The 18,630-nt window shown below is 41.2% G+C and overlaps 1 protein-coding gene across 2 annotated transcripts in view; it reads right to left on the bottom strand.

Moving 5' to 3' along the window:
• LOC5576538 (E3 ubiquitin-protein ligase UBR3) overlaps nucleotides 1–18,630 on the bottom strand; it is a 227,327-nt gene that overhangs the window by 4,844 nt on the left and 203,853 nt on the right. For both annotated transcript variants that reach the window (XM_021839109.1, XM_021839110.1), the window contains 3 exons: nucleotides 8,759–9,453; nucleotides 8,566–8,697; nucleotides 8,360–8,499 (listed from right to left, as the gene is read on the bottom strand). In XM_021839109.1, the coding sequence (XP_021694801.1) occupies nucleotides 8,360–8,499; nucleotides 8,566–8,697; nucleotides 8,759–9,453 (967 nt within the window). The remainder of the gene's footprint in view (nucleotides 1–8,359; nucleotides 8,500–8,565; nucleotides 8,698–8,758; nucleotides 9,454–18,630) is intronic.

The raw sequence follows: 18,630 nt of genomic DNA, 5'->3' as shown, positions 1-18,630 counted from the left end.
TCATAAACTCTCAGCAGTAATACAAAATTAGGTTGGACACTGACAAATAAGTGGTCTTACATGAGCTAGTAGGTTTATCAGGAGATGATGATGAAGTCTGTGAATAATAAGATAATATTGTTATCTGCGATTTCTAAATATTTTTATAGGTACTCATTAAGAATAGATTACAGATCCATTCATTATCAGAATATCCCTAGAAATTACAGACTAACGTAAAATAGCAACCAATAATCTAGTAATCAACATTTTCACGTTTTTTGCGACACCACTTGACAGTCGCTCAGGTAGGCATGAGCTCTTTTTAATTAAATTTGTGCACAATACTATTCATTTGTGAAAACTGATTTAGTGGTAACATGCCTGCTTCTTACTTTTAAGATGAAACAATTTCTAGTTAAACCATTTCCGATATATTTTTTAGTTTTTAGTTCTACATTTCACATTTTTTCGGCAATTTCAATCAAACTTTCAAATGGGGCGTTAGTTTCTTGTTCAATGGGATGTTTTCTTCAATGGGTTTAGTTGTAAGCTTTTAAGAAACATAAAAAAGTCGACCATTAGGGTTAATTTTAAACTCGTTTCCCATATGAGGCCAAACGTCTCCATTTATGAAGCCCCATTCCCATATCCTCTAAACAAGTAAAAATGCTTTTCGATTAAGTAAAGGAACAATTTATCCATACATTTATGATAAACAAATTTGCGAAGCTTCATATAATGTCTGTTTTTCTTTCTTTAAGCAGGAAGACATAGAAAAACAAGTGTTTTACTAATTTAGATTTTATCACAATAATTTGTGCAATTTAACATAAATCCCAAAACTGAAAGTTTGATTAAAATTGCCGAAAAATATGTGAAATGTAAAACCAAAAAATAAAAACAATATCGGAAATGGTTTAACCAGAAATTGTTTCATCTTAAAAGTAAGAAGCAGGCATGTTACCACTAAATCAGTTTTCACAAATGAATAGTATGCACAAACTGAATCAAAAATAGCTCAAGCCTACCTGACCAGCTTTCGCAATAAAAATGTGACAATGTTGATTATTGAATTATTTGTTGCTATTTTACATTATTCTACAATTTTTCTAGGGATATTCTGATTAAAATGAATCTCACGATAAATAATCTATTCTCAATGAGTACCTATCAACATACTTAGAAATCGCAAATAACAATGTTATCACATTTTATTACAGGCATCGTCTCCTGATAAACCAGCTTGCGCATGTAAGACCACTTACTTGTCAGTGTCCAACATGTATAAATTTTGTATTACTGCTGAGAATTTATTAGACTAACCAGCCCATTTAAACATAACAGACACATCAATTTTCTGTAGTCGTATCCTTGTTCAAATCAAATGTAACTGGATTGCATTGCCAATTGCTTTATCCAACGGAGCAAAGAATCGAATTATAATCAAGCGTCTTCTCAAACCTATAATAATTATTATATATTGAACCAGATGTATGAAATAGAAAAAAAAAGTAGTATTTATAGTACTCACACGCTTGTTTAATATTCATATATAAAATTGATGCCAATATTCTTCTGAAATGGTGCACGTTTCCCTGAAGTCATACAGTGCTAAAAAATATTGGTTTGACAAATTCAATGGTTGAATAATTGAATTTTAAAAGATATTGATATTTTGCTTATTACACTTTTTGTGATTAAAAATGCCAAATTTTCAAACATTGTCAAAAAATAATCCAGGGGTGCTGCAAATCATTTAAAAACGACCTCTTTCTACACTTTTCTTGCACTTCAAGACCCATATAGACGCGTCCCTGATCCATCCAAAAATTTTATTTTGTCGAACAGTGTTATATTATAGTTAGCCAGGAGTCTCTATTTTTTGAGTCAAGAATCTTGACACCTTGATTTTAAAACCACACTATTCTTGTCTTTATAATAACAAATATCTGTTTCTTGTCGTTTGAGTTTAAAAAGCTAACCCAGTATTAAATTTCATTATCAAAAAAGTGACTTTAGTGACCATTTTTCTGAAAAAAGTGACTTCAGTGACTTTTTGTTGGAAATAGTGACTTTTTAGTGACCAGGTCGAAAAAAGTGACCAAGTCACTTAAAAGTGACTTGCTACCAGCCCTGCTTACATGCTTCTGAAAAGAAGCTTCCAAGCTTCTGAGGAGAAGCTTCCAAGCTTCTGAGGAGAAGCTTCCAAGCTTCTGGAGAGAAGCTTCCAAGCTTCTGGAGAGAAGCTTCCAAGCTTCTGGAGAGAAGCTTCCAAGCTTCTGGAGAGAAGCTTCCAAGCTTCTGGAGAGAAGCTTCCAAGCTTCTGGAGAGAAGCTTCCAAGCTTCTGGAAAGAAGCTTCCAAGCTTCTGAGGAGAAGCTTCCAAGCATCTGAGGAAAAGCTTTCAAACTTCTGAGGAGAAGCTTTCAAGCTTCTGAAGAGAAGCTTTCAAGCTTCTGAAGAGAAGCTTTCAATCTTCTGAGGAAAAGCTTCCAAGCTTCTGAGGAGAAGCTTCCAAGCTTCTGAGGAGAAGCTTCCAAGCTCCTGAGGAGAAGTTTCCAAGCTTCTGAAGAGAAGCTTCCAATCTTCTGAGGAAAAGCTTGCAATCTTCTGAGGAAAAGCTTCCAAGCATCTGAGGAGAAGCTTCCAAGCTTCTGAGGAGAAGTTTCCAAGCATCTGAGGAGAAGCTTCCGAGCATCTGAGGAGAAGCTTTCAAGCTTCTGAGGAGAAGCTTTCAAGCTTCTGAAGAGAAGCTTTCAAGCTTCTGAAGAGAAGCTTTCAATCTTCTGAGGAAAAGCTTCCAAGCTTCTGAGGAGAAGCTTCCAAGCTTCTGAGGAGAAGCTTCCAAGCTCCTGAGGAGAAGCTTCCAAGCTTCTGAAGAGAAGCTTCCAATCTTCTGAGGAAAAGCTTGCAATCTTCTGAGGAAAAGCTTCCAAGCTTCTGAGGAGAAGCTTTCGAGCTTCTGAGGAGAAGCTTTCGAGCTTCTGAGGAGAAGCTTTCGAGCTTCTGAGGAGAAGCTTCCAAGCTTCTGAGGAGAAGCTTCCAAGCTTCTGAGGAGAAGCTTCCAAGCTTCTGAGGAGAAGCTTCCAAGCTTCTGAGGAGAAGCTTCCAAGCTTCTGAGGAGAAGTTTCCAAGCTCCTGAGGAGAAGTTTCCAAGCTTCTGAAGAGAAGCTTCCAATCTTCTGAGGAAAAGCTTGCAATCTTCTGAGGAAAAGCTTCCAAGCATCTGAGGAGAAGCTTCCAAGCTTCTGAGGAGAAGTTTCCAAGCATCTGAGGAGAAGCTTCCGAGCATCTGAGGAAAAGCTTTCAAGCTTCTGAGGAGAAGCTTTCAAGCTTCTGAGGAGAAGCTTTCAAGCTTCTGAGGAGAAGCTTTCAAGCTTCTGAGGAGAAGCTTTCAAGCTTCTGAGGAGAAGCTTCCAAGCTTCTAGAGAGAAGCTTCCAATCTTCTGAGGAAAAGCTTGCAATCTTCTGAGGAAAAGCTTCCAAGCTTCTGAGGAGAAGCTTTCGAGCTTCTGAGGAGAAGCTTCCAAGCTTCTGAGGAGAAGCTTCCAAGCATCTGAGGAGAAGCTTCCAAGCATCTGAGGAGAAGCTTCCAAGCTTCTGAGGAGAAGCTTCCAAGCTTCTGAGGAGAAGCTTTCAAGCTTCTGAGGAGAAGCTTTCAAGCTTCTGAAGAGAAGCTTTCAAGCTTCTGAAGAGAAGCTTTCAATCTTCTGAGGAAAAGCTTCCAAGCTTCTGAGGAGAAGCTTCCAAGCTTCTGAGGAGAAGCTTCCAAGCTCCTGAGGAGAAGCTTCCAAGCTTCTGAAGAGAAGCTTCCAATCTTCTGAGGAAAAGCTTGCAATCTTCTGAGGAAAAGCTTCCAAGCTTCTGAGGAGAAGCTTTCGAGCTTCTGAGGAGAAGCTTTCGAGCTTCTGAGGAGAAGCTTTCGAGCTTCTGAGGAGAAGCTTCCAAGCTTCTGAGGAGAAGCTTCCAAGCTTCTGAGGAGAAGCTTCCAAGCTTCTGAGGAGAAGCTTCCAAGCTTCTGAGGAGAAGCTTCCAAGCTTCTGAGGAGAAGTTTCCAAGCTCCTGAGGAGAAGTTTCCAAGCTTCTGAAGAGAAGCTTCCAATCTTCTGAGGAAAAGCTTGCAATCTTCTGAGGAAAAGCTTCCAAGCATCTGAGGAGAAGCTTCCAAGCTTCTGAGGAGAAGTTTCCAAGCATCTGAGGAGAAGCTTCCGAGCATCTGAGGAGAAGCTTTCAAGCTTCTGAGGAGAAGCTTTCAAGCTTCTGAGGAGAAGCTTCCAAGCTTCTAGAGAGAAGCTTCCAATCTTCTGAGGAAAAGCTTGCAATCTTCTGAGGAAAAGCTTCCAAGCTTCTGAGGAGAAGCTTTCGAGCTTCTGAGGAGAAGCTTCCAAGCTTCTGAAGAGAAGCTTTCAATCTTCTGAGGAAAAGCTTCCAAGCTTCTGAGGAGAAGCTTCCAAGCATCTGAGGAGAAGCTTCCAAGCTCCTGAGGAGAAGCTTTCAAGCTTCTGAAGAGAAGCTTTCAAGCTTCTGAAGAGAAGCTTCCAATCTTCTGAGGAAAAGCTTCCAAGCTTCTGAGGAGAAGCTTCCAAGCTTCTGAGGAGAAGCTTCCAAGCTCCTGAGGAGAAGCTTCCAAGCTTCTGAAGAGAAGCTTCCAATCTTCTGAGGAAAAGCTTGCAATCTTCTGAGGAAAAGCTTCCAAGCTTCTGAGCTTTCGAGCTTCTGAGGAGAAGCTTTCGAGCTTCTGAGGAGAAGCTTCCAATCTTCTGAGGAGAAGCTTCCAAGCTTCTGAGGAGAAGCTTCCAAGCTTCTGAGGAGAAGCTTCAGAGCTTCTGAGGAGCAGCTTCCAAGCTTCTGAGGAAAAGCTTGCAATCTTCTGAGGAAAAGCTTCCAAGCTTCTGAGGAGAAGCTTTCGAGCTTCTGAGGAGAAGCTTTCGAGCTTCTGAGGAGAAGCTTCCAAGCTTCTGAGGAGAAGCTTCCAAGCATCTGAGGAGAAGCTTCCAAGCTTCTGAGGAGAAGCTTCCAAGCTTCTGAGGAAAAGCTTCCAAGATTCTGAGGAAAAGCTGCCAAGATTCTGAGGAGAAGCTTCCAAACTTCTGAGGAGAAGCTTCATAGCTTCTGAGGAGCAGCTTCCAAGCTTCTGAGGAAAAGCTTCCAAGCTTCTGAGGAGAAGCATCCAAGCTTCTGAGGAGAAGCATCCAAGCTTCTGAGGAGAAACTTCCAAGCTTGTGAGGAGAAGCATCCAAGCTTCTGAGGAGAAACTTCCAAGCTTCTGAGGAGAAGCTTCCAAGCTTCTGAGGAGAAGTTTCCAAGCTTCTGAGGAAAAGCTTCCAAGATTCTGAGGAAAAGCTGCCAAGATTCTGAGGAGAAGCTTCCAAACTTCTGAGGAGAAGCTTCATAGCTTCTGAGGAGCAGCTTCCAAGCTCCTGAGGAGAAGCTTCCAAGCTTCTGAGGAAAAGCTTCCAAGCTTCTGAAGAGAAGCTTCCAATCTTCTGAGGAAAAGCTTCCAAGATTCTGAGGAAAAGCTTCCAAGATTCTGAGGAGAAGCTTCCAAACTTCTGAGGAGAAGCTTCAGAGCTTCTGAGGAGCAGCTTCCAAGCTTCTGAGGAAAAGCTTCCAAGCTTCTGAGGAGAAGCTTCCAAGCTTCTGAGGAGAAGCTTCCAAGCTTCTGAGGAAAAGCTTCCAAGCTTCTGAAGAGAAGCTTCCAATCTTCTGAGGAAAAGCTTCCAAGATTCTGAGGAAAAGCTTCCAAGATTCTGAGGAGAAGCTTCCAAACTTCTGAGGAGAAGCTTCAGAGCTTCTGAGGAGCAGCTTCCAAGCTTCTGAGGAAAAGCTTGCAATCTTCTGAGGAAAAGCTTCCAAGCTTCTGAGGAGAAGCTTTCGAGCTTCTGAGGAGTAGCTTTCGAGCTTCTGAGGAGAAGCTTCCAAGCTTCTGAGGAGAAGCTTCCAAGCATCTGAGGAGAAGCTTCCAAGCTTCTGAGGAGAAGCTTCCAAGCTTCTGAGGAAAAGCTTCCAAGATTCTGAGGAAAAGCTGCCAAGATTCTGAGGAGAAGCTTCCAAACTTCTGAGGAGAAGCTTCATAGCTTCTGAGGAGCAGCTTCCAAGCTTCTGAGGAAAAGCTTCCAAGATTCTGAGGAAAAGCTGCCAAGATTCTGAGGAGAAGCTTCCAAACTTCTGAGGAGAAGCTTCATAGCTTCTGAGGAGAAGCTTCCAAGCTTCTGAGGAGAAGCTTCCAAGCATCTGAGGAGAAGCTTCCAAGCTTCTGAGGAGAAGCTTCCAAGCTTCTGAGGAAAAGCTTCCAAGATTCTGAGGAAAAGCTGCCAAGATTCTGAGGAGAAGCTTCCAAACTTCTGAGGAGAAGCTTCATAGCTTCTGAGGAGCAGCTTCCAAGCTTCTGAGGAAAAGCTTCCAAGCTTCTGAGGAGAAGCATCCAAGCTTCTGAGGAGAAGCATCCAAGCTTCTGAGGAGAAACTTCCAAGCTTGTGAGGAGAAGCATCCAAGCTTCTGAGGAGAAACTTCCAAGCTTCTGAGGAGAAGCTTCCAAGCTTCTGAGGAGAAGCTTCCAAGCTTCTGAGGAGAAGCTTCCAAGCTTCTGAGGAAAAGCTTCCAAGATTCTGAGGAAAAGCTGCCAAGATTCTGAGGAGAAGCTTCCAAACTTCTGAGGAGAAGCTTCATAGCTTCTGAGGAGCAGCTTCCAAGCTCCTGAGGAGAAGCTTCCAAGCTTCTGAGGAAAAGCTTCCAAGCTTCTGAAGAGAAGCTTCCAATCTTCTGAGGAAAAGCTTCCAAGATTCTGAGGAAAAGCTTCCAAGATTCTGAGGAGAAGCTTCCAAACTTCTGAGGAGAAGCTTCAGAGCTTCTGAGGAGCAGCTTCCAAGCTTCTGAGGAAAAGCTTCCAAGCTTCTGAGGAGAAGCTTCCAAGCTTCTGAGGAGAAGCTTCCAAGCTTCTGAGGAAAAGCTTCCAAGCTTCTGAAGAGAAGCTTCCAATCTTCTGAGGAAAAGCTTCCAAGATTCTGAGGAAAAGCTTCCAAGATTCTGAGGAGAAGCTTCCAAACTTCTGAGGAGAAGCTTCAGAGCTTCTGAGGAGCAGCTTCCAAGCTTCTGAGGAAAAGCTTGCAATCTTCTGAGGAAAAGCTTCCAAGCTTCTGAGGAGAAGCTTTCGAGCTTCTGAGGAGAAGCTTTCGAGCTTCTGAGGAGAAGCTTCCAAGCTTCTGAGGAGAAGCTTCCAAGCATCTGAGGAGAAGCTTCCAAGCTTCTGAGGAGAAGCTTCCAAGCTTCTGAGGAGAAGCTTCCAAGCTTCTGAGGAGAAGCTTCCAAGCTTCTGAGGAGAAGCTTCCAAGCTTCTGAGGAGAAGCTTCCAAGCTTATGAGGAGAAGCTTCCAAGCTTCTGAGGAGAAGCTTCCAAGCTTCTGAAGAGAAGCTTCCAAGCTTCTGAGGAGAAGCTTCCAAGCTTCTGAGGAGAAGCTTCCAAGCTTCTGAGGAGAAGCTTCCAAGCTTCTGAGGAGATGCTTCCAAGCTTCTGAGGAGAAGCTTCCAAGCTTCTGAGAAGAAGCTTCCAAGCTTCTGAGGAGAAGCTTCCAAGCTTCTGAGGAGAAGCTTCCAAGCTTCTAGAGAGAAGCTTCCAAGCTTCTGGAGAGAAGCTTCCAAGCTTCCGTAGAGAAGCTTCCAAGCTTCCGGAGAGAAGCTTCCTAGCTTCCGAAGAGAAGCTTCCTAGCTTCCGGAGAGAAGCTTCTTAGCTTCCGGAGAGAAGCTTCTTAGCTTCCGGAGAGAAGCTTCCAAATTTCTGGAGAGTAGCTTCCAAGCTTTCGGAGAGAAGTTTCCGGAGAAAGCTTCCGGAAAGAAGCTTTCAAGCTTCTGGAGAGAATATTCGAAGCTTCCAGAGAGAAGCTTTCGAGCTTCTGAAGAGATGCATCCCAGCTTCAGGAGAAAAGCTTCCAAGTTTTTGGAGTGAACCTTCAAACTCTCTGGAAAAAAGCTTCCAGCTACTAGAACTGGAGCTTCCAAACTTTTCGAGATAAGTTCGCTCCAGAAGCTAGGAAGCCAATTTCTTCAGTAATTATTCCGTCTTCTAGATTCCCGCTATCAGACAGTGCAGAAAATGGCAAATTACTCCAGGTCCAACTGTTTGTTCTCTGAAATTCTGAATGTTAGCCTGAATTTCTCTCAAATTATGGGATAGTTGGTATCCATCGCCGACTGATATGGCGAAATGGCTATATTTAACTTTACTGCCGATGCGCTAAGCGACATTCAAGTGTTCATCGGAGTGCTGGTCTCATCTTTCCATCACATTAATCATCAATGCTTCATCTCTTTGCACTCCGCCTTCAAATAGTGTTTTTATCCCGAAACAAGAATGTTCATTAATAAACCTAAATTAAACTTACTTCAAGTCACGATCCTCCTCGTCGTAGTCGTCCAGATAGAGCGAACCCCACAGGCACGCCCGTCGTCCTCGAATGATGATGATGTACGTGGATGTCACTACCAGGAAGATACCCGTTCCTCCTCCACAGCTGATCGAATGCTGCAATAAATCCCCAAATGAATATATCACTTCAAACTAACTCAATCGTCCAAAAAAGCAACTTACCCTCACAGCTTCGCAGCACTCCTGTTCCTTGCAGCAGGCCTGCTTCAGACACACGATCGTACCGCACAGCAAGCAGATCGAGCTCTCCTTCGGCACGTTCTGGCACTTCGGACAAGGCTGCTCGTGGTAGTGCTGTGAATGAGAAGATACCCAATCAGAATCTATTTCAACCATTAGAGCTATCGAAACTCACCGTAAACAAGCGCTCGTACTCCCGGGGCAGTCCCAGCAGCCGGGGCTGCTTCCACTCGATGTGCTGGCTGACGATGAGCGACCGGGTCGATTCGTACGTGGGCCGGATCTCGCGTAGCTGGTCGCACCAGAACTTGGGCAGTGCCAGTTCCGTACCCGGCAGGAAGCACAGCGCCTTGCTGGCGTTGAACTTGTCCAGGTCCATGCTGACGGTGACCAGTTCCAGGTAGTACACGAGCCGGCTGAACTCCCAATGCGGTCCGGGTATTTCCGGAATTTCGGCGTGGTAGATGTGGTGCCGCAGTAGGGCCGCTACCCTCAGGAAGGGTAGACACAGCCGCTGCAGGTGTTTCTCCAGCATGGCTAGGTCCAATTGGCCGGACGTGGAGGTGGCCCCGTTCGGCGTGGAAGGTTTGCTGGTGCTGCTGCTGCCGCCGTCGCTCAGGTCCATCATCGAAGAATGGTCCGTCATGAGGACGCTGTCCGATCGGATGTACCGGCAGCGTTCCAGGTTGTTCAGGACGAAAGCCATGGCGGCGCCGATGCTGCGGACACCCTTTTCGCGTATTTGTGGCGCTGAGGAGTACTGTTCCACTAGGAACTCGCACTGGTCGTCCGTCAGGTGGGTGCACAGCTGGAGCACGATTTGGTAGTAGAGCAGGTTGTACATCACTTTGACGATGCAAGTGAAGTATGCTGGGGAAGGGAAATGGCGATTAGGTTTGGATGAAGCTTGAGACGTGGAAGTAGTGTAGACCTCTTTTTACGGGATTATCACAAAAGGCCGAATGCACAGAAGGCCGAATCACAAAAGGCCGAATCACAGAAGGCCGAATCACAGAAGGCCGAATCACAAAAGGCCGAATCACAAAAGGCCGAATCACAAAAGGCCGAATCACAAAAGGCCGAATCACAAAAGGCCGAATCACAAAAGGCCGAATCACAAAAGGCCGAATCACAAAAGGCCGAATCACAGAAAGCCGAATCACAGAACTGAGGCAACAGAAGACCGCCGAAGTCTCAGATATCCGAAGGGTGTGTATAGCATCTATTCGGTGTCATGCAAACAGCAAATCCAGGCGTTTGCCCGGTATAATGCAAACAGAGGATGTTTTTCCATTTTTAGGTCCGACGAGCGACAGCAAGTTCGGACAGCAAGCGTTTGCCCGGTATAATGCCAACATAGTCTTTTACGAAACAAGTAGGAGAATGATTGCTGAGATAGGGTATAACAAGTGTTTGAGTGCTCATAAGAATACTAAGTTTACTAAGAATACTTTTCATCGTACAATGCCCGTGCGATTCTGACTCGGTCAGTCAGTCACAAATCTTGTCAATCTCAATGTTTATGTGGGCCTTCTTAAGGCTTAACATATTCAAAATAGGTAAATTTAATTCGTGGTCATTATTACGGTGATAAAAGATATAATAAAAACAACTGTTAAATTTTGAAACTGTTCAATTTAGACAACATGATTTTTTTGGCATGTTGCCAAAATCGAACAGGCACTGTATAACCTTCCAGTTTTCTCGAGGTTTCTACAGTTATGTTGTACAAAATACATCAGCTCCAATTATAGAATTTTTTTTGGGTGTGTAAGCTAAGAATAGATAAGCTGACACACCCAAAAAACACCAACCATGTTTTAGCTGGATAAACTGTTATTCAGCTAGTAATGTTACTTGTGCATCTTGTCTCGCCTTACCCTACTGTAAAAATGCTCATAATATTGTAGAAAAATGTGTTGAATGTTTGTGGCTTTCACTAAAACTTGTTTTAAAATTTCGGCCTTTTGTTATTCGGCTTTTTGTGATTCGGCCTTTTGTGATTCGGCCTTTCGTGATTCGGCCTTTTGTGATTCGGCCTTTTGTGATTCGGCCTTCTGTGATTCGGCCTTTTGTGATTCGGCCTTTTGTGATTCGGCCTTCTGCTATTCGGCCTTCTGTGATTCGGCCTTTTGTATGTTTCGGCCTTTTGTGTTTTCGGCCTTTTATGATTCGGCCTTTTGTGGTAGACCCCTTTTTACGACCGGTTTTTTTTTTTTTTGCAAAGCAACACTGTTTGGTTTTTTATAAAGATATTAGAGGAATCTCTGGAAGAATACTTGAAGAGCCTCTAGAAGAATTCCAGCGAGAGTTTCTGGAGGAATCACTGGAGAAAATCCAGAACAAATTTCTGAAGAAATCTCTGTACGAATTCCTGTAGGAATTTTTCAACGAATTCCGGAAGAAATTCAAGGACGAACTTAAGAAGGAATTCCATGGGGACACAACACAACAATTTTAGAAATAATCCATGGACGAATTACTGGTGTAATTCTAGAACGAATTCTAGGAGACATCTCTGAAAAAAAACTTGGGAACTCTGGAGAAACTTCTGGTGAAATCCTTGGAAGAATTCCTGGAGAAATATCTGAAGTCATCTTTAAAAATTGCTGAAGGAATCCCTCGAGGAATTATTAGCAGAATCCCAGGAGCAATTCCAGAAGAAATTTGCCGGAAGATTTCTTAGACGAATTCCTGGAGAAATCCGTTGAAGAATTTCTGGAGATATCTCCTGGGGGAATCCCTGGAGAAATTACTGGAGGAGTTCCTAAAGCAATCCAAGGAGTAATTGATTGAGGAATCTCAGGAGGAATTAATGATTATTTCTGAAAAAATAATTAAGAAATTAATGAATTTATGTTGAAAATCGTGGAAAATCTCTGAACAAATTTATGTAGGAATCACTGAATTATATTCTAAAGGAATTCCTAAAATAGTTCATGGTATAATTCCTGGAAGAATGCCCAAAGCAATTTCTAGAAAAAAAAAATCTTGAAGTTCCTTGAGAAGTCCCTGAAGGAAACCCTGGAGAACTAGCGAAGGAATCTCTGGAGGAATTCATGAAACCCTCGAAGGATCTTTGAATTAATTATTGGAGGAATCCCTGAAAGACAGGCAGTGACGATTCCCTAAACTCAATTCTACCTGTTCCACGAATTGATATTCTTGAATTTCAGCAACAAATTTGGATGCTGATGAGTAGAAACTTGTTAGAAAGTACAATTCAGATCATTAACAGTTTGCTTTATAACTTCCATTCGCCCAATTAGTCATTTTTTCCGTTTGTAGCACAGGTAAAACGTAAGATTACGAGTCGCTTCTAAGAAATGGCCAGGGGAATGTCTGAAATACCTGGAAAAATTCGCGGAGGAATTCCTGGAAGAGTCCCATCCCTGGAGCAGTTCCTGGCAGAGTCTCATGAAGGAATCTCTGAAGGAATTCTTGGAGGAAATTGTGAAGTACTCCATGGAGGAAGTGCTGAAGGACTTCCTGAAGGAATCGGACACGTTGTCTAGTGTGGCGCTTCCTTTAGCCCTCTAATACCCAACCCCGCCTTTAGACACACTGGAATTTTGTGTATTTCTTCCAAGCTCGGAAATCAAAATTATTTTATTTTTGGCTTAAACCAAGACTCATAACACGCATAAAAGAAAAGTTTTTTATGACTTTTGAAACTTTTTTGTATTTTTGAAAATTGTATTCTTATATAATCTACAAATGCCTGGGATTATTTTAACGTGTAATATAAAAAAGCGGACCTTTTATATTTTTCTACGATCAACCTATCACAGAAGAAGAGCTTGCTAATATTAAAATAATTTCAAACCTGTTTTTTCGTTAATTACACAGAAAAAAAAGCAAAAATAAATAAAATTTAATACAGTAAGGACGCGATTTTGTCAGCCCCTCGATGAATTTTAGGCTGACAAAATGGGGAACCTGACAAAATCGGGTCATTTTATTTTGTTTCTGTTTTTCAAATTTTGACGTGTTATATGGTTACATGGACTTTTAAGAGGGCGATGGACATGGGCGTAGCCAGTTTTTTATATCCCGTGCTCCCCCTTCCCTTATATTGGTAATATCGATTTTTAACACTTGATAAAAGGCATTGCCATTGTCCCCTTGCGTAGATGCGTGCATGACATCAAACATCATCATCAATTTTAATGTAAACGTGGTAAAACATGACGATAATAATTTTTTGGCAAATTAAAAATAGGCTGACAAAATCGGGTCGAAAAGCTGACAAAATCGGGGGCAGACAAAATCGGGTCAGCACTGTATTTTTAAAAGTACCGTAAAAACTTGAATTTTTATTATTGCCAAAAATCAGTAGCTAGAAAAGGCTTTAAGAAAATAAGAAAAAAAATAGGGATGTTCAAAACAAAAATTATAAAAATCAAAAACCAAAATTCATAGATTTGCGAATAAAAATAAAAAAAATTGCCCAAAACGTGTTAAGAACGATTTTAGCTAACTAAGAATGATATTTTGATCGAAAATAAAAATTTGGGTAAATCTTCTACTGGGAGCATAAACGTGTCCGTGTTGTTTAGAAGAATTCTTCAAGCTCTGGAAAAATTTCCAATGTAATTGCAGGAGCAATCTCCCAAGGAATTCCTGGAAAAATCCCTGGAAGAACTCCTTGAGGAGTCACATGAAGGAATTCCTGGAGGAGTCTCATGACGGATCTCTGGAGGAATTCCTGTAGGAGCCTCATGAAGGATCTCTGAAAGAATTCCTGGAAAATGATTGGAAGAATTTCTGAAGGAATCTCTAGAGGTCTCCTTGGAGGAAATTGTGAAGTACTCCATAGAGGAATTTCAGCGAATCCCCTGCAACAATTTTTGAAAGAATTCTTATGGGAATCCATGAAGTTTTTGGAGGAATTCCCGATGTAATTCCTGGAGGAAACACTGAAGGAACTGCTGGAAACCCCTTGATGAATTTGTAGAAGAATACCTGGAGGAGTTCTTGGAGGAGTCCCATTAAGAAAACCCCCAAAGAGTTCCTGAAGGACTCCGTGTCCTCCATGGAGGAATTTCAGAGAAATCCCTGGAACAATGTTTGAATTTCAGGAGAAATCCAATCTTTGGAACAATTCTTGGAGAAATTCCTGAATTATTTGGAGGACATCTCGATGTAATTCCAGGTGGAATCTCTGGAAAGACCCTTGCGGAACTCCAGAAAAAATCCCTTAGGATGAGTTATATGAACAAATACCTCGAGGAATTCCTGGAGAAGTGAAAGAATCTCTGGAGGAGTTAATGGAAAAAATTGTGAAGTTCTCAATGGAAGAATTTCTGGAAGAATCATTGGAAGTATTCTTGGTGGAATTCCACAAACTCTGGAGGAACTTCTGATGTAATGGAATTTTCGATGGCATTCCTGTAAAAACCCCTTGAAGAATTCTTACAAGAATCCCTGGAGGAGTTCCATGAAAGAGTCACTGGCGGTGTTCCTGGAGAATTATCATAGAGGAATATTTCAAAGAACTTCTAAAGAATCCTAATATGAATGTTTGAAGAAATTTCTGAATGAATTATTGAGGGTATTTCTGGAGCAATCCCAGGGAGAATTCTTGAGTGAATCTCTGGAAGAATTTTCGAAGGAATATCTGGAGACATTCCTGGTAGAATATCTAATAGTATTCGTAAAGGAGTGAACGAATCGTAGGTAAATGAAAAAAAAAAACAGGAGGGAGAATATCTGGAGAAATTCGTAGAACAGTTCATGAAGGGATTTCTGTATGAATATCTGTAGAAATACCTGAAGGAATCCCTGTCGCAATTTCTGTAGAAATCACAGGAGAATATTCTAAAAGAATCCCTGGAGAAATTTCTCAAGGGATTCCTGGAAGAATTTCTGGATGAACAACTGGACCCAGATAAGGGACCCAGATAGCCGTAGTGGTAAACGCGCAGCTATTCAGCAAGACCAAGCTGAGGGTCGTGGGTTCGAATCCCACCAGTCGAGGATATTTTCGGGTTGGAAATTTTCTCGACTTCCCAGGGCATAGAGTATCTTCGTACCTGCCACACGATATACACATGCAAAAAAGCTGAGAAGCAGGCTCTGTCCCAGTGGAGATGTAACGCCAGAAAGAAGAAGAAGAACTGAAGGATTATTTGGAGAAATTTGTGGAGGAATTTCTGAAGGAAGTTCCTCGAGGAATTCCTAGAATAATTCCTGGAAGAGTTCCTAGGGAAACTGTTGGAAGAATTCCTGAACGAATCCCTGGTGGAATACCGTAATGCTACCATATTTTGCGCGCGCTCCCAATTTCGCTCACCGCCATTGTAAACATAGTTGTTATTGTATAATATCATTGTATTTTATGTAATACATTTGGTATACTTACCAACAAAAAAATACTTTGCAAAACAATCTTAAAATGACAATGAACAAAATTAGGAGTGCGCGCATATTATGCGTATTTTAGTAACGGTGCCTGTAGGATGCTTTTAAAGAATTCTTGCGAGAAATACTGGGGAAATTTTTGAAGGAATTTCTTTATGAATTAATCTATTTAGGAATTCATAGAGATTTCTGGAGCATTACCTAAATGTATCTGGAGGGACTACTAAAGAGATCCCTCAAGAAATTCCTGCGAAAATCTCTGCCATTTCTTGAGGAATTCCTGTGAGAATCCCTTAGAGATTCCTTCAAGGATTCCTCCAAGAATCCAGAGATTCCTTCAGAATTTTCTTTAGAGGTTCCATTAGGGTTTTCTCCAGGGGATTCCTCCAGGAATTCCTTCAGCGATTTCTCTGGGAGTTCCCCTACGGATTCCTTCAGCGGTTTCTCGAAGAATATCATCAGGAATTCTTTCAAGGATACCCCCGGAAAACCCTTGAAGGATTCATCCAGGAATTTCGAATTTCTTCAGGGATTCCTTTAGGATTTTTTTCAGGCATTCCTCCAGGAATCTCTTCATGGATTCCTCCAGGAAACATTTAGGAATGCCTTCATTCGATATTCTTTCAGGAATTCCTTTAAGGATTTTTCTAGAAATCTTTTCAGGGATTTTTTCTGGCATTCCTCCAGGAATCTCTTCAAGAATTCCTCCAGGAATTTCTTCGGAGATTCTTGTAGAAAATCAATTGAGAAATCGTCCAGGAATTTATTTAGGAATTACTTCAGGCATTCATTCAGATATCCCTTCACGGATCCTATAACATTTCCCCGAATACCATTACCCCGAAAACCATCACCCCGAAAGTCAATACCCCGAATGGTCAAGTACCCCGAAAACCAATACCCCGAAAACCATTACCCCGAATAGTCCGTTACCCCGAATACCATTTCCCCGAAGGGACCATAACCCTGAATTTTCTTGGCACAAAAAATTGAAGATCCGACAAATGAATCCCATATACTCATTTCATAGAATTTTGATTTTCATTTGAATTCATGTTCTTCATGTTATCAAAGATTTATTATTCTTTTAATTAACAGCTATTCTTCATGCGCCAAGTGAGAACCCAAATTTTACTCACAGGCATGTACTTGATTTTGTGAGAATGATTGTGTTCACAGCAATAAATCATTTTTCGAACTGATGATAATGCTGACATGTTAATATTAGAGACCTTTTCCGCCCTCTTTCAAAAGCGTTATATTATTTGGTAATGCATAATTATATTTTTATATTTCTGGAGGCAATGCGAGTTCAACATATTCTAAAATATCATTAGACTATGGTTTGAAAAATGTCAGATGAAAATGTTAACTAATATTAAACTGACCACTATTTCAAAAGTACATCGCTAAAGAACAGCCTATGATAAAAGAAGAAAAAATCACTGTTGAAAGCGTAAATAATTATGATGCCAACAATCACTTTGCTAGTGCAACTTCCGAAAGAATAGCCGATAACTAAAAGAAGGACAAATCTCTTGTTGGAAATTGTAATACTGATAAGATGTAATACAGACAAGTAGGATGCAGAACCACTTCGGCACTCCCATGATTCACTTTAGCATGGGGGTTTTTTCTCGGTCGAATTGTCTGAAACTTTGCAGTAAGAAGCGCTTCATAATGACGCATATTGTGGCCAAATATAAAAAATATAAAAAACCCCACTGCTCAAGTGAATCAAAAGTGCCAGGCTCCCTAATGCAGGGGCGTATTTTCATTTTTTTTTTTGAAGTCACTGTCAACTTTGAATTTCGCTCAAGACTTGTCAGTCGATTTTTTTTTACCGCTATCGCTCAAACTTCAACTCAAACGGTACAACTCGAAAGAACAGCCTTTAACTCAATGAAGAGAAAATCATTGATTAAAATTTTTACACTGCCATTATACAACCTCGAAAGAACAGCCGATGGTTGAAAGAATAAAAAATCACTAATAGGAATAGTAGTAGTTACTAAGCCGAAAACTTTCAGGCTCAAATTCGCGAGCTTCCTTGAAGAATTTCTTGAAGTGCATCACTGATTTTCGGGGGAGTGTCGTATTAGGGGAACTGGTTTTCGGGGTAATTTACCATTCGGGGTAATGGTTTTCGGGGGTAATGTGTTATTCGGGGTAACGTTGCATTCGGGGTAATGGTTTTCGGGGTACTGGTTTTCGGGGAGATGGTTTTCGGGGTAATGGTATTCGGGGAAGTGTTATAGGACCCCCTTCACGAATTCCTTCAAAGATTCCTCCAGTAATTTCTCTAAGAATTCCTCCAAAAATCCAACGATTCCTTCAGAATTTTCTTCAGGGGATTCCTTATGAATTCCTTTAGACATTTATACATGGATTTCTCCCGAAATTCCTTCAGGATGGTTCCGGGTCATTTAGCCGAATGCCATTTGATCGAAAGGGTAATTTGGTCGGATACCGTTTGGACGAAATTGAAAACAATGTAGTTTCACAATGAATTGTACAGCTGAATTTCAAAGAACATATGTTTATTCTTAAAGAAGGATAAATCAATATAAATGTACAAATAATTAGCTCTTTTGTGTTAGTTCAAGATCAGTGCTGAAACAAGAGCATTCCAAATGAAAGCAATGGATGTATGTAGGACTAGTTTGCTTCGATCCTCCGAATTATAATAAATAAATTATTTCATAGTTATACTCTTCATACTTTCAATACTTCTCTCCAGAAAGAAAATTTAAAAAGAAAATTGAAGAATTTCTGAAGTCATATCTGGAGAAATCGTTGAAGGAATCTCTGGAAAAATCTCTAGAGGAGTACTTGTAACAATCTCTGGAGGAGTGTCTGGAGGAGCCGCTGGAGAAATTTCTAAAGGAATTTGTGGAAACATTCTTGCGATGAATTTCCGAAGGAATTCCTGAAAAAAATGTAAGAAGAAGTAAATGAAATACCGAAATTAGTACTATACCATTTAATTCCACTAGAATTTGTATCCTTCGACAGATACGCGTATTTCAACCTCAACTGTAAGGCCGTCTTCAGTGTCATGTACTAGAGTCGACTTTCTTGGGAATTCTTAAAAAAACCCGTACGAATTTCTGGAACAATCCTTGGTAGGTCCAGTTGGAGTCCCTGAAAAAATATTTCAGAGACTCTTTAATGAATGTTCGAATCCTCTGAGCAGAATCTCAAATAGAGAAACTTAAAAGTAGATGGAGTACCGTGTACCTTTTAATTCCGCTCCTAAATGCTTATCTTTGACAGATACGCGTATTTCGACTACCACTTGCAGTCTTCTTCAGTGTCAGTTACTCCACTCCAGTGGATACGAGTAACTGACACTGAAGAAGACTGCAAGTGGTAGTCGAAATACGCGTATCTGTCAAAGATAAGCATTTAGGAGCGGAATTAAAAGGTACACGGTACTCCATCTACTTTTAAGTTTCTCTATTTCAGAGAATTTTTCGAGGAATTTTAAAACGGAATTCTTCTAGGAACATGGCGACGACCCTGGAGACACATCTGAAGGAATTCCAGGAAAAAATCTTGGAGGATTTTCGGGAGCAATATCAGGAGAAATCCTTGAGGGAATCTTAGTAAAATCTCTAGAGGAATATTAGGAAGACTCCATAGAGGAGTTTCTGGAGCCACTGAAGAAATTTCTGGAAAAAT

Source organism: Aedes aegypti, chromosome 1 (assembly GCF_002204515.2).
Source record: "Aedes aegypti strain LVP_AGWG chromosome 1, AaegL5.0 Primary Assembly, whole genome shotgun sequence".
NCBI lineage: Eukaryota > Metazoa > Arthropoda > Insecta > Diptera > Culicidae > Aedes > Aedes aegypti.
Note: the sequence above shows the minus strand (reverse complement) of the source record. Positions and strands in the feature narration are given on the sequence as shown.